The following is a 16,148-nucleotide window of genomic DNA, read 5'->3' on the forward strand; positions in this document are numbered from 1 at the left end:
TCAATCTGTCGATGGATATCTCAGTTCATCTCGACGGAAAATTTTTTTTTTGTCGATGAAACTTGGGATTTCATTATCCACTTGGATTCTGGAATCTCGATTTTGATGATGGAAATTTTTTTCATTGACGAGAAATTTTCGTCGGATCGAAGTTTTTTGGTAGGCAGAATTTTTTGACAATTTCTTTTTTCATCAGTGTAGGAATTTTTGGCAATAAAAACTCCATTGTATAAAATTGATATTCCACTCAATTTGGACGGCTTCTTTTCCCCCCTCTTTTGGATGAAACTTCACTTTGTCTCACTACGACAAAAATATCAATCTGTCATGAAATTTCGAATTCCAGAATCCAAGTTCACATCATTGTTTTCGAATAAGAACTCTTGTTGTTTCCATGACTTAGAATTTACCTATTATAAATTAGAAGTTATATGTTTGCAATGGCTTAGATCTAATAAAATAAAATGATAACTCTCAAAACTTAACTACCATCTAAATATTGACCATTAGGTCAAAATTGAACCATTTGATCCAAATGATGATTGATTATATTACTTGCTCATCTAAAATTTGACCATTCTAGATAGTTTAGTCAATATCTAATTCTAGAGACATTATTAATTTCAATAAATCTCTTCTACAAGCATGGACTTCATATACCTATTTATCTTAGCATCACAAATTTGTTTTAATTTAATTATTGGGATGAACTACAATGATTGAGAGATAATTAATTTATTTATTGTAGAAAATAAAGCATATTTTTGTAAGTCTAAGTAAAGGATGTATTATACATTACATAGTCATGCAAAAATGATTAGTAGTCTAAAAATATTAGATCTTGTCATTGACTTGGTTCTTTAATTTTTTTGTTTAACATGAAAAGCGAAAAAATTCTCATCTTTAAATTAGCAATATGTGCATTTTTTTTCAAAACTATACTTAGTTTGCAAAATTGTTTTCTTTAATGTCACCAAAAGTTTATAAATTTGATCAATATTTAGGAGAAATAAAAGATATGGATAATTTGTTGCAAACGACAACTCATGTCTCATTGTCACTTTTCATGACTCAATATTGGCATCCAGATTACATAAATGTGCTTATAAAGATGATGGTACAATAATAGAGTTTGCTCAAGGACTTTTAAAACAATCTGCTAACACACCATAGTTTCTTCTTCTTGAATTACTAACCAATTTTCTTTACTATATAACTTTGTCACTTTGGCAATATTTTGATATGGAATTTCTACTTAGGAACACAGGGTACAACTATGTATGGAGGAGCCAGCAGTGTTTTTTTCCAAGGCCTCCCCTTGGAAAAGTGTCAAGCATTTGGTGACTATCCATATATATTTTAGAAAAAGTGTCATGCTGTGTAGCAATCTATTACTTATGCCTAGTACTATAGTGCAATTTAGTGCACTATATATATTTTGTAACAAGCTTCATGATGTTTAACAGTATTTTCTATTTTGTGATAACCACTATACTAGTGTAGTCTCGTGCAATTTTGGGCAATAAAATGGCTCAAAATTTGGTGATAGCTTTTCATTTTGGGGCCTAAAAAACATTAGAATTTCGACCAAGATTACTTCGGGGTGTATAAAATTTGCATCTATAGTTTTTCAAAATATGAAAGCATGTGGATTTCCAGTCCTTATACTCTATTCTTCTTACCATTGTGTGTAGGTCTGGTTGAGGTTTGTGAACAAATATAGGGAGAGGTGAGGAGAAGAGTGGAGATGAGGAGAGAGGACATAGTTAGAGAGCACACCACAATGACTAATTGTACACTAGATTTAGTTGAAAATATAGAATATATGCAAACCCTTTAGGGTTATGGTTAGGCTTTCCAACCCTTTCCTTTTTAGCACTCTTTGTGTTAGTGCTATGCACATATGATAACACATGATGTTGAGATGGATCCTCAACACCTTCCCTCAAGATCAACATCATGAAGTAGGCCTTCCCTCAAGATGGTGATTATGGGGAATTGAAGAAGGAATGAACATTACATTCCATCACACCCCTATAATGGGAATCTCCTTCCTCTGCGTCAAACCAAGAGCTTGTCAGTGCTTCCCAAAAAGCTCTTTCCCAAGTGCTTTGGTAAAGATTTTTGGAACATTCTCCTTGCTGTCACAATGTTGCAATGTGATGTCACCAAGTAACACTCTTTCTCTTATGCATTCCATCTCTAACATCAATGTGCTTTGTCCTGGAGTGATATATTGGATTCTTGGCTAATGCTTGAGATAACATGGTATAATGCATCCTCGACCATGAAAACCATATCCAATGAGAACGATACTTTTGAAGTGTCTTAATTTGGTTGCAATTGAGAAATTTGCAAAGTATTGCACCCATCGGTGACTCATATGCTTGATTAAGGCACCTGGACTTGCATTTTTTGACTGTTGTGTGGACGGGTGTTAAAATCATGGTATAATGCATCCTGAACCATGCAAACCATATATGATGGACATGATATTATGCATGGAACTTATAGTAGATGAAATGGATTCATGTGCAAAGTATCGAGTTCATCATAAACTCTCATCTTCGAATAAGCTACCTCAAAGATGACCCTTGGTATAAAACATGGTATTGTCCCCTACCATGCAAACAATATCCGATGGGCATGATACTTTGTACATGCATTAGGGTAAGTGACATGGAGGCAGATGCATAGTATCATGTCCATCAAAGACTTGCATATTTAAATAAGCCATATAGAAGCATATTTGTTGACTCTTGTGCATGATGGCTCATGAAAAACATGGTATAATGCATCTTGATCATGCAGACCGTATCGGATGGGCATGATACTTTTCACGCGCCTTAAGGTGGGTGCAAATGAGATGCATGAAAGTATCATGTTCATCAAAGACTCGCACATTCAATTCAAGTTACCTTGGGGTACTCTGACTTCTACAATGTACTTTGGATGATATGTTGGGGCACTTTGACTATATTGGATGAAAGATACAATCAGGTACATTGAAGAGGTACCAAGAGGTAATTTGTAGGTTGCCACATGGGACTTTCTGGGTACTATAAGAGAACTTGAATTTTTAGGGTGCCACAAGGAAATTTTCTAGCTACCATAGGGGACTTTTGGGGGTACCACAAGGGACTTTTTGGGGTCTCATAAGAGACTTTTGGTCTCCCACAAGGGGATTTTTGGGATACCATAATAGACTTTTTAGGATCCCCCAAGGGACTTTTTGGGATACCATAAGGTACTTCAATTTAAATTAGAAGGTGGCCTACTTAGAAACACATTTCAACGACATGATATTGAATTTAGATATCTTGTATGGAATTAAATAATAATTTACCAATTTAAATTTTAGCAAGATTTGATAATTGAGTGTGCATGCAAATAGAATTTGATTTAGACTTCACATTATGTGAGAAGAATATAAATAATATTGCTACATTGTGACGTGGCTTTGTAAACTCTCCTTTTATTTAATACTTTATTTTGCATTTGGTTTCACATTTTTTGGGATATAAATAAAAAAGTATTGTGTGTGTGTGCGTGCGGGCGCACGAGCGTGTGTGTGCATGCACATGCGCGTGTACACTGGCAAGCCAACGCGAGAGAGAGAGAGAGAGAGAGAGAGAGAGAGAGAGAGAGAGAGAGAGAGAGAGAGAGAGAGAGAGAGAGAGAGAGAGAGAGAGAGAGTCAATGTCTAATAATACATGCATCTTTGACCCCGCGATATTCTCTCGACGGTTTGCATTTTTTTGCTCGGTGTGCATTGGCGGTGACTAGGAAGGATGTTCCATGACAGATTTGTTGGCCATTGATAATGTTTTTGCTCGTCTTGCTCTTCGGCTAGGTCTAAAGCATGCTCCTTAGGTTCTATGTCTAGGTTCACGTTGGCCGCTCCTTTGACTTGTGGATGGACCTGCTCCACCACTTGTGGAGAGAGAAGGAAGGGGTAGGGGGGAGAGAGGGGAGGGGGGGAGAATTTTATTTTTATTTTTATTTTTAAAAATTTAGGGAAATGGCCCCTTTACATAAAGTGCATTACTAAATGTCATTTTCACATTCACTGTTCACTCTCCTACTTCTCACAGCCTTCTTTGTCGTCCCAATCATCCTTCATTTGCATCTTCCCAAGCATCCTCCCACACTCATGGGTTCCCCTAGAGAAGCCTACGACCGTTGGATTTTATCTACTTAGTCTCATGCCTTAGCAGACCAGATTTCCCCTATCTTTTACAAGCTAGTCGATCTCAAATCACACTTGAAATCTTTCCTTCTTGCCGATAATCCCTCTCTTTAGTTTATTGATAGACTTCTCCATGGGCAATCATGACTTTAGTTTATTGATAGACTTCTCCATGGGCAATCGGTCATGATTGCTACCTCCTCTCACCAATGGGTCCCATTGGATATTTTGAGCTCTCTTGACTAGAACGCTAACTCTCTCGCTAGGGTCATGGAAAATCTCTCTCTCTCTCTCTCTCTCCGTGAGCATGCTATTCCCATTGGGGATGCTTCATCTTCTCCCATTCATTTGATAGAGAGCGATGCATCCCTTGCCATTCTCTTTACAACTAGCGAGTTTGATGAGGATGCTGAACAATAGCCTGAGGGTCCTTCTACATCCTCTCTCTCCCTCTCCCTTCCTCTCTCCCTCTCCCTCTCCCTTCCTCCCTTCCTCTCTAAGCTTGCGCGATACTCTCAATGTCTTGGAGCTGAGAGAGCTGAGAGTAGCTATTGAATCCACTCTCAGCTCTAAGACCAAGAGCATCTTGCGAGCTCAGGTGCTATAAAGTGCACTTCTCTCATCAAGGCTAATGGTGACAATACAAGCACCTTGTAATTGAGCATAATTTTCTTCATCGCAGATTCCTTCAAGGAATTGGAAGAACTCAACCTAGGTAAAGGAAGCGCACATTATAGCCACTATGAGCTCGAGAGATGCTTTGAGTGTCTTGGAGCTGAGAGTAGCTAGACATCAGAGCATCTCATGAGCTAATGCGTATAAAGTGTGCTGCTCTTACCAAGGCTAGGCGGCAACAATACGAGCACCTCATAATATCAGGGGAGATACTCATCAAATGTAACCCTATCACGTGAGTTCAATAGAAGGTTATTCTTATTCCTAAATTTTACAAAATTAATGTACATAAGGGAATATTTAAAGTAATTTTGAAAAAAATTACATATTTGTATTAAAAAATGATACATTTTATTAAGAAAATTTCTTTAGATAAGGGATTATACAAATAGGTCTTGAATGCACATGATATAGAGGGTTTCAACATAGTGACCCCCCCAAGCTCGTAATTCACAATAACTTTCTTCATCGCAACTTCCTTCAAGGCACTGGAAGAACTCTACCTAGGTAAAGGAAGCACACATTATAGCCACTTTGAGCTCGAGAGATGCTCTGAGTGTCTTGGAGCTGAGAGTAGCTACTAAAGCTACTCTCAGCTCCAAGACACAGAGCATCTCGCAAGCTCAAGCGTGTAAAGTGTGCTTCTCTTACCAAGGCTAGAACGGTGAATGTGAATATGACATTTAGTAATGCACTTTATATCAAGGGGCCATTTCCCTAAAAATAAAAACAATAAAACTAAATCAAGGAGCCTCTTCCCCCTGCCCCTTCCGTCTATCCCTCTCACTTTTCCTCTCCCTCTCCCTCTCCCTCTCTTTCTGTCTCCCTCTCTCTCTCCCTCTCCCCCCCCCTCTCTTTTTGTCTCTCTCCCTCTATTTCTATCTCCCTCCGTCTCCATCTCCGTCTCCCTCTCTTTCTGTATCCCTCCCTCTCTCCCTCTCCACACAGATTGAAAATTACAATCACCTGCACAAATGTAAAATTACAAAGATTTATAAATTTGTCCTTCATACATCATAGAGAGCCAACAATTCAAAGTTTCAAATGATTAAACACAATCAATGAAACATTGCTTTGTATTATTTGTTATGTTCATACATCTAAGTTCAATGCCTTGACATGGCCAAGTGCATTGTTGAAGCACTGAGAATACAAACACTTAAACATTGCTCTACAAAGGTAGTTTCAAAATCCAGCATTGGAATGCTCCATCAGATACGTTTTTTCTTCTCACTGAGTGGGCACGGGCATTTACGAGCACATTAGACCATGGGAACACTGGATTGACATTTCCACAGTCTAGATAGTTTGTGGGAACATTGGATTGACATTTCCACTGGATTGGCATTTTCATTGAATTGACATTTCCACTGGATTGGCATTTTCACTAGACCGCATCTGAGCAAGAATGCTCCCTCACACCCTACGCACATGGAGCAGTTATGGAAGCTTTAGGCAAAGTTCAGGCAAATCATGCAATCAGGTGCTTGACGGATGCAAATGGACTACACAGGCAAGAAAGGATTTCAATCCTAAAATGTGTCCGTATGAGCTTCAAGCTGACATGTGCCCCTAATTCCGTTTACATCCGGTAGGAAACTTTCTTGATGGAATGCAACTGGAACTACACATCTCAAGTTCTATGAAGGCTTATACACAAATCCCAGCTTCTAATAAAAAAAGGAAAGAACGACAGGACCAACAAAAGCACCACTTCACAGAACTGGCGCATACAAAAGCCTCGAGGTTTTCATGCATTTGTGCAGGGACATTGATTATGTGCAGCAAGGATTACTTCCGAAACAAACTGATCCTTGGTGCCCCAAGAACAAGATAACCTGCTTTTGGAGGCCATGAAGGGAATTGCCTGCTGTTTCACGTAAGATACACAATCCAAAATACTTCGACCATATACAGTTCGGTTGATTCTTGAGCAATTTATTTCTACTGGACAGTGGCATTTCATAGACTCTGTGAATATCAGTATCAAAAGGCATAACCTGATCAACTGAACCACTTACAGTTACAGCAATCCATCAACTGTTTCCAAGTATTTATTCACATGACAAAGAATCAATTGTAAGGTACCTACAGACTAGCTTATCAAGTATCCCACGTTTCAAGTCCAAGTATTTATTCACATGACAAAGAATCAATCGTAAGGTACCTACAGACCAGCTTATCGTAATCATGAATGTACAAGGCTATCACGCTAGAGGTTCTCCTGATGGAAGCCTCATGGCAACGTCCTAGAAAGAATATCACCTTATTATCATGGAACAAAAAACTTATCGTCGGGTTCCAGGCAGGCGAGATAACCTTCGTATGAACAAGCATCTAGAAAAAATACACGGGAGCCACTCGCTTTGAGATCACCTCTGGAAACTTTAAGCACTCCACGGATTAAAGATCCTAGTGCAGCAATCAATTTACCAGTAAGAACCGGAACCAATGCATGGCAAAGGAGAGACGGGTGAAGGTGGAAATTGTGAACGCTCACAGCATTGATCCGTTCCAGAACTGGAAAGCAGCTCATCAACTGCATGCATAGCTTGGATCTCGACATGAGCTGCAGGCTGCTGCACCTTTGCTGGTGGAAGAATTTGAGGTTTCCTGCAATCTTCTCTAGCTGGGTGATTTTAAATCATCGTGTCCCCTGGGTCTTTTGAAGCCACATCGCTGCTCGGAAGTATGGCTTTCAGAATTAGCTGAACCCATTGAGTCTACACAATTAACTCCTGCTGAAGAATGGCTTCCGCTTTCTGTAGATGCTTGGGAGATCTCTCTCTCTTCCAGCGATCTCGATACCACTTCCATTGGAAAATTCAACAGCGCCCTCGCACCTCGCATTCTGAAAGCTGCCCTGTCGTATGCCAGGGCAGCTGCTTCTGCTGTATCGAAGGTTCCCAGCCAAATTCGCGTGCCCTGCCTTGTAGAATCTCGAATCTCAGAAGCAAACTTCCCCCACGGCCTTTGCCTCACTCCCCTGAAATGCTTGGTTGCCTTCTTCTCTGCCACTCTTGCAGGCTTACTCGCGCTAACAGCAAGCGGTTTGCTCTCAAGAGGAGCAGGGAGCTGTGCTGTTGGCTCTGGTTTGGAAGGCAAAGGTGCCTGAGGCTCTGGCTTAAGGCGGGGAGTGGCAGGTGCCCAACCTTTCCCGGTGGCCTCCTTGAGCACTCCATAGACAACCATATCCTCAGAATCGTTCTCGTTCAAGGGGAGAGCGTCCCAGATACCGCTGAAGCAGGGGCTGGGGCAGGGAGGAGTGAGGGATGATGGCTTCAAGGCCCAAGGGCCGAGCTTAGGGGACCTTTGCCACGGCAAGGGGAGCTCTCGATTGCAAGGAGAGGGAGGAAGGCGGAGAGAAGGTAAATGACGAGGCTTGTGGGAAGAAATCCTCGCTGATAGATCACCGCTGCCCTCCAATTCCTCTTGCTTCTGGACCTCATGATAGCGTCCACGCCACGAGAGGCCGACGAAGAGCTTGCTCCGCAGTATGTCGTGCCCGATTCCATTAGGAAAGCCTTCCCATATCGAGTTGTCACCCCTCTCTTCGCAATTGCCAATCTCTCGCACGAGTTCTCCTCTCCCTTGCCATTCTTCCGCCGCCTCGACAGTCCAGAGATTGTCCTTGTTGCTGTTCTCGCCGATAACATGTGAACTTCCTAGCTTGTTCGCGATTCCAGTATCATCCACCCTCCATCGGCAATCCTCGCGCAGCTTCTTGTCACTCTCAGGAAGCTGGGGTTCTGCACGCGCTTCCCGACCCTCCTCATCTATTTCCCGCTTAACGGCGGACACCCAGCCGCCCTCTGGAGAAAAATCGACAACGTCACCGCAAGCTGAGGCGGGGGGGGTGCAGGATGCAAAACCCGACGAGGAATCACCACGAGGGGGAAGCAAAGGAGCGGCGTCGCGGGATGATTGGGGAGGGGGATTGGAGGAAGGGGGGGCGTAGGAAAGGAGATGGAGAAGACCAAACGAGGAGGAGGAGGAGGACATGGTGGAGGGGGCAAGGGTGGACGGATTGATGGAAAGTAAAAGATCAGGCGAAAGAGGAAGGAATAGTCGAGGCAGATATGGAGGGGGATGAGGAAGACGATGATGCTATAGAAGGAGAGCTAGTCAAACGTTCGTTGGCGAGCAGCAGAAGGCAGGGTTCCGCCATAGCCAAACTGTTTCGCCACCCTATGACGTGGCCAGCATCTTTCAGTCAAACGCTTCCACGTGTATCATAACCATGGTTCAAATCTCCAACCCTGACGTGGCCAAAAGCTACGTGGCGAGCCCCTTTGGTTTGACTTTGAATATTGTGACCTGGTCAAAATGTCAATTTTGTCATTTTTTACACGTGCCGTTGTACCTTGTCCCAAAAAGTTGAATCTCCCGGAACAACTAAAACATGATGTTATAAATGTTGTAGTCAAGAGCGTTAAAATTCAACTCGGGAGCTTTAAAATACAACTTACAAACCAAACATCTCCTAATCTAGCACGGAAGTGTCAATACAATGGTCCACTTGATTTACAAAGATTTTATGAACAACATGGTGTTGGTCTTTTTGGCCTGCCCATCGGAAGGCCTTGGTGAAGATGTGTGATAAGCTCGTGAAAAGAAAGGAAAAATAGGTATTTTTTAAAACATTTCTTTTTTCCTTTTTTTTTTTTTTGGGAAAAACAAGCCGATTTGTATTGGACATTTCTTTTTATTTTAAGGTGATTTATCCACATATGTTCCATTGAAGCTCTTGTAAGGGGCTTTCAATGCATGCATTCAGTGACTCCATCTTCTTTGGCCTTCCCTCTCCCCCCCCTCCCCCCTACCCTCTCTCTCTCTCTCTCTCTCTCTCTCTCTCTCGTGGCAGGCCACATCACTGAAATTCATATTGTTTTATTTTTTTTGTTTTGGAGAACATTGTCAACTTTAATTAATAAAGTGGGGGGGAAACCCACAGACAAAAAAATCCCCTTTACAAGAAACAAAAAATGGCTCAGATAAAGGGCAAACCACCTAGAGCCTACACTGCCGAAGCAATAAAAAGGAGCCTAAGAAAAGGTGGAGACCAAACAAGGAACTTCTTGGTTATCATTGCAAAATCTACTAGGTTCACGTGCAATATACCTATAAGAAAAATGTCATAGTATCCTATCCGAGGTCTATTACTAAGCACTAACTGATTTTGTCATGTCCATACTGCCAAAAGAATTGTTGCCATCAGATAGGGCTAGCAAGCTACCATCGTTGAGGTCATTCCGCTCAGATCACCTATGAGCATACACTTCCAGTTCATTGCCAGGAAAAATTGAGTCATAAGCCCGGACCGTTGAATCGCGTGCCGCATCCAGACAAGGCCCACACCAAATGCTAAACATCCTGATAAGCATTAGCATAGAAAGGGTAATGGGGAGTGACTTCCACTCACTTTGCAATTCTTCCACAAATAGGTAAAGAACTTTCCAAAGTAAAAAACTAGCCTTTCCGGCTATGCAATCCTTCCAAACATCTTTCAACTGAAGTTTCCACCAGCCTTGATCTCGCCTGAGCTGCCACTTACTATTCAACACTCGTATAGCTGTGAATGTTGCACTATCAACTGTTTGTAAATGACCTTGGCAAAGATCTTTCCAAATTTTTTCAAGTGGTCATGTACCAAATCTCCCTCATCCATATCAAGGTTTTAGAGCTGATGTTGAAGAAGCAAAATCAAGGATGTGTTATCTGTCTTGTACAGATCCTTCAAAATGGTGCACGCTTGTCTCGACCATCTGGATCTGAGGAAGCATAGAAAGCTCCATAGTCCCTATGATCAATGCCAAGGCATGGGCATCTCTATCTTCCCAACCTTCAAGCTCCTCTCCATCTACTAGTATGAGTTGTCGACCATGTCCTTCAACCTCGCCTCCATTCATGTTGTCAGTTTCGATAGCTTTTGAGCCACTTAATGACTCTAGATCTTCATCTTCCAGATCAGGTAATTTGACCCATCCAGTTTCCCAAATTGTCCAAAGTTAGGGATGTGAAATAAAGAAATCTAGGGGAGGAGGAAGGAAGGGAAGCAGTTTAAGAGGCTTTTGAAACCAACGTCTGAAGAGGAAGGAAGGAAAGGGCTGAAGAGGCTTCTAAAACCAGCATCTCTACTGCTAAACCACACATTAAGGTAATCAAACTCAACATTCCATAGATCAGAACTCTATATGCACCCGATTGAGCCTGTGTCACCCTCCTTCTTGCAAGGGCACTATCCCCCAGTCATGGATGTCTATTCCAAAGAGCCTTTGAATCATGGTCATCCTTTAGCAAGGTACCTTCCTTCAGACTCCCACACTTGTGAGCCTCCTACTTGGGCTCTGATACCATGTTAGAAATGACCTAACAGAGGGTACACATAATAGAAGACTAATAGAATAGTCCAAGAGCTCAAATAGTGTGTGTGGGGTGTGGAATCACAAACTTCTTTACTTAATGTGAATCACATAGATGTGCAGACTCATCAATAGACAATGATCCAACCAGATATAGAAAACACCAAAATAATGTATTTTTGTCCAAAGCTATGGACACAATACAAAAGAGATAGATCTAGAGTCCCACTACTGGTGTGGTTCTCTGATCTTACCACAAGGTAACTTTTACTATATGCCAGATATCTCTAGACTCGAGTCTGCATGCTCCACCTTGAACATTTGTAGAAATTCTTTCTAGAATGTTCTTCTCCACCTTACTGCCTCAGAACAGCCTAAGTGGGTAGACTCCTATGAGCTTGGGTCTACAGCTTCAAGGTCTCTTTCTCTACTTGAGTATAGGCCCAAAGGTAGTCCTGCTGATTTCTTTTGCTCCTTATACTGGTGGACTTGCTACTCCAAAAGATCATAAATGAGGGCTTCGAGTCCCTCCTTTTATAGGGACCCAAGGGCTACTACAAAAAATCAACCACGTAGCTTCATTCTGGCCAACTAGACTAGATGACCAGTCTACTGCTGCTGGTCCAGCCCTTTAAGGGATCTCAAATGGGGGCCCTTTGGCCCACACTTCTAGGGCTCTGGCCCTCTAATCAAGGCAAGGGCCCATCCCTCAGATGTGCCCTATATAAGGCATGGTTTGGTTGCATCCAAGAAGCCCAACCAACCTCTCTCTTGGCAAACTCCTTCTGTTGGTCTACCCCATCTGTTGCACCTTTACCATGGCTCTTTTGCAGGCACATAGCCTGCCATTTCTAGGCACCTTTTGGCATGCCATGCTGCTCCTCTGTGCTGCCCATGTGGTAGCCTCTACCTCTTGCTGTGTGCTCTGCCCACATGGAAGCCTGCTTATTGCTGCCTATGTGGTAGCCCCTTTGGTTGTCTTGTCCTTGTGAGGTGTTGCCTATGTGGCAGCCCCCTCTCACCTTTTCTCTCAGGCACATGCCCTAGGTCTCCCTCCCCCACACTTATCTATATGGGGGCTTACAGATGGGGAGGTGACCTTTCCAACAATCAAATGGAAAGATACCAAAATATGCTAAGAATAGCTAGATGTAGCAGCTTTAATTTTTCTATTTGATCTTCTAAGAAAATAATACAATGTCTGTGCTCAACAGATAACAGGATCTCGTACGCAAGAGACAAAACAAGATAGTATGGAGAATCAAAAATTTGATTAATGTAGAACTGATACAATAGATGGCACTGCCTCCCAACTGTGCGCTCCTGTGAAAGAAGCTTCGATGGCATGCTGGAAATAGTAGAAGACAGAGGCTAGATGCTAAGGAATCAGGGTTGCTGTAGCTAGTGATAAAATGGGCTTCACGAGCTTGCTCTTATATAGCCACCAATTGTAGTCGGTTAGGCTCAATTGGGTGATCGACCCAGTCCGCCCAAAACGATCGACTGGGGGTCGGTCCCAAAATAGGCCACCGACCATACGATAGAACTGGTGCGCAAAATAGAGCAACTAACATATAGTTTTCATTCGGCCCAGAGCCATCCGTGATCATTTGAGGCTCCAAACGAGCCCCGCAACCCAAGAGTGGGCTGCTACCCCGAGAAATGCTCCGTCTACCCTCAGTGCGGCCAGTCAAGGGATGCCTTCCCGCACTTGCATGTAGCCTAGTTGGCGGTGTGCCAACTCTATCTGAAGCTGTCCAGCCATCAGGCCACACATGGTCCCCATCTGGTATCCAAACCAGGACCTACCGGATAACCGAGCTACTCAAATGCCTTCTGCTCATATGGGGGGATTACAAGTAGAGTTAGCTGGTTCCCATGTAGTTACACGAGAGTGGAGCATTGATATCTAACACCCCCCCTCAATGTCCACCTGCAAGTGAACTTACTTTTTCGGCCCAATGCCAAGTCGATGAAGATGCCTCTCCAGCAAGTCTCTTCCAAGAGCCTTCGTGAAGATGTCCGCAGCATTCTCTGTAGTCAGACGGTACACCAAGTCGACCTCTCCATCCATGATGAGATCACGTACAAAGTGATATTGAATCTCAATTTGTTTTGTGTGAGCGTGGAACACCAGGTTCTTACTCTGCTTGTCACATGATAACTACGCAGGCTTGTTCTGCACTGCACCCATGTCCCCCAAAATCCTCCTCAACCATACTGCCTTGCAAGAAGCAAAGCATGCAGATTTGTACTCGGCCTCGGTAGAAGAAAGAGCAACTGTGGGTTGCTTCTTGCTGACCCATGACACCACTCCAGATCCAAGTGAGAAACAGTACCCTATCATTGATCTCCTGCTGTCCACATCTCCTGCCCAATCCGAGTCACAGAATCCAGTCAAGTTGTTGCCCTTGGTATAGGTGCTGCCATAATCAAGTGTGCCTTTGATGTATTTCAGCACCTGCATCCCTGCCCTCCAATGGTTCTCCTGGGGCTTATTGGAAAACCTGCTTAGTACACCAGTCACAAAACTGATGTCCGGCCGTGTGTTGCACAGGTAAATCAAGCTACCCATAAGCCTTCTGTACTTTGCTTCGTCCACCAGTGGTGATGAATCCTCGCTTGTGAGCTTCGTGTCAACCTCCATTGCGGTACCAACTGTCTTGCACTCAGCCATGCCAAATGCCTTCAATATCTCTCCAAGATACTTCAGTTGTGAAATGAAGATCTGTTTCGGCTCGTGCCAAACTTCAATCCCCAAATAGAAATGCATCAGTCCGAGGTCTGTCATTTCAAACTCTCTTCCTAGCAAATGCTTTGTCTGCAAGATCTTCTCTTCATGGTTCCTTGTTATGACAAGGTCGTCCACATAAAGGACCACGATCATACACCTGCCTCCTTCTCTGAAGATATACAAATTTGCATCAGATGGGCTCCTCCTGAATCTGTTTTGCAGAAATTAGGCTTCAATTCGCTAGTACCATGCTCCTGGTGCCTGTTTTAGCCCATAAAGTACCTTCTTCAGTTTGCAGACTTTACCTTCTGAACCGGGGATCTCAAAACCTAGTGGTTGTTCCACGTATACCTCCTCCTTGAGATCTCCATTCAGAAAGGCGGATTTCACATCCATCTGAAACACGGGCCAACTTCCCTGGGTAGCTAAAGCCAAAACACTGCGAATTGTGGTTAGTCGAGTTATGGGAGCAAAAGTATCTTGATAATCAAAACCATGTACCTGTGCAAATCCTTTTTCCACGAGCCGAGCCTTGTACTTATCCAACGTGCCGCCGGACTTGTACTTGGTCTTGTACACCCACTTGGTTCCGATTATGTTGCGTTTTGGTGGTCGATCCACAAGGTCCCAAGTGTTGTTCTTCATTATGGAGCCATACTCTGACTGCATAGCCTCCATCCACCTATCATCGCCCTGTGCCTCTTCACCTGTGCCTCTTCAAGACACTTGGGTTCATCAGCACGGATCACTTCTATCATCAAAGCATAGTTGACCAAGTGTTCCTGCGCCCTTCTTTGCTCCTCTAATCTCTTGGACCGGCGGTGTTCGGATGGTTCCTCCTCAATGGCTGGAGGTTCTCTACCATCCAAAAGCCGCTTTACCCACTTTGAGAATGGCCGTTGCCGTTGTGGTTTTGTAGGCTCTTCTTCATCTTCTTTGTCTTGAATCCTCCCAAGCACCATTGGGGGAGTTCGGTCTGCTATTAGTGGCGGTACTGGATGGATATCCTGGTCCTGGTTGTTTGGGAAGGAAGCATCCTCCTCCAATTGATGCAGCTGTTTAGAGAAGACCACATCGTGACTTACAATTACCTTCTTGGTAACAGGGTTATGGAGGCAGTAACCCTTCGCCTCTTCATTGTAGCCCAAGAAAATACACTTCTGGCTCTTCGATTCCCATGTGGTCCTAGTAGCATCAGGGACATGCACAAAACAATCATCCAAAAACTCTGAAATGTGCAGCTGAAGGTTTCTTACTAGAAAAGGCTTGCAGTGGAGTCATCCTGTCCACAGCCTTCGTGTAGCTACGATTCAGGATGTAAACTGTAGTGTTACATGCTTCAGCCTAGAAAGTCTTTGGCAAATCTTTCCCTTTCATCATACTCCAGCCCATTTTGCAGATGATGTGCATCTTGCGTTCTGCTACTCCATTTTGCTGTGATGTATGTGGCGGGGGTTTCTGCCTCTTGATTTCGTGACTTTTGCAGTAACTTTCAAATTCAGTTGATGTGAACTCTCCACCTCTGTCTGATATCAACTTCTTCACCTTCCTCCCCGTTTCTTTCTCGACCATTGCATGCCATTCCTTGAACCTACTAAAAGCCTCCTCTTTAGTCTTCAGGAAGTATATCCATATCCTTCCACTGTAGTCATCGATCAGCGTCATGAAGTAGTAGGAACCACCCAAAGCTTCCATCTCCATCTTTCTGCAGAGGTCTGTGTGAATGAGCTCTAGAGGAGCCTTTGCCCTGCTGGCCTCTTTTAAAGCAAAGGGATGCTGATGCTACTTGCCCATCATGCAAGCTTCACATACATCGGGCAGATCTGAAATTTCTGGTAGGTCTGCAATCATTCCACTTTTGAGCCACTTTTATGCATCTCCTTCAAAGAACTAAGGTTTAGATGACCAAACCTCTCATGCCACAGCTTAGTGTTCTTCACATCCACTCGAGCATTGAAAGCTGAGAGTTCGTAAATGTTGTTGTGCCGTGTACCTTTACGAACGACCTTCCCTTGAAGATCCAGAATCTGTGCATCATTCTTATCGAATTGAACTTTGAGGTCCCGATCCATGATCGCGGAAATGGACAACAAGTTCCTCTTGATATCTGGCACATAAAGAACATTGGACAACTATTTTACAACTCCATCTGACTTGAGAGCAATCGTACCTTTTCCTTTTGCTGGAC

General features: G+C 43.2%; 1 protein-coding gene across 1 annotated transcript; it reads right to left on the reverse strand.

The window, feature by feature from the left end:
• Window positions 1-6,983: 6,983 nt before the first annotated feature.
• LOC147887732 (uncharacterized) lies at window positions 6,984-8,950 on the reverse strand. The gene has a single exon (XM_087393616.1). The coding sequence runs from the start codon at window positions 8,864-8,866 to the stop codon at window positions 7,490-7,492; it is 1,377 nt and encodes a 458-aa protein (XP_087249742.1). The 5' UTR covers window positions 8,867-8,950; the 3' UTR covers window positions 6,984-7,489.
• Window positions 8,951-16,148: the final 7,198 nt, after the last annotated feature.

Source organism: Dipteris shenzhenensis, chromosome 22 (assembly GCF_047967505.1).
Source record: "Dipteris shenzhenensis isolate YYH24624 ecotype China chromosome 22, Dip_SZ_1.0, whole genome shotgun sequence".
In the NCBI taxonomy this organism is placed as follows: Eukaryota; Viridiplantae; Streptophyta; class Polypodiopsida; order Gleicheniales; family Dipteridaceae; genus Dipteris; species Dipteris shenzhenensis.

Bases quoted from the DNA above. Each gene is read 5' to 3' on its own strand.
- LOC147887732 (XM_087393616.1), bottom strand. From the start codon at position 8,866: ATGTCCTCCTCCTCCTCCTCGTTTGGTCTTCTCCATCTCCTTTCCTAC.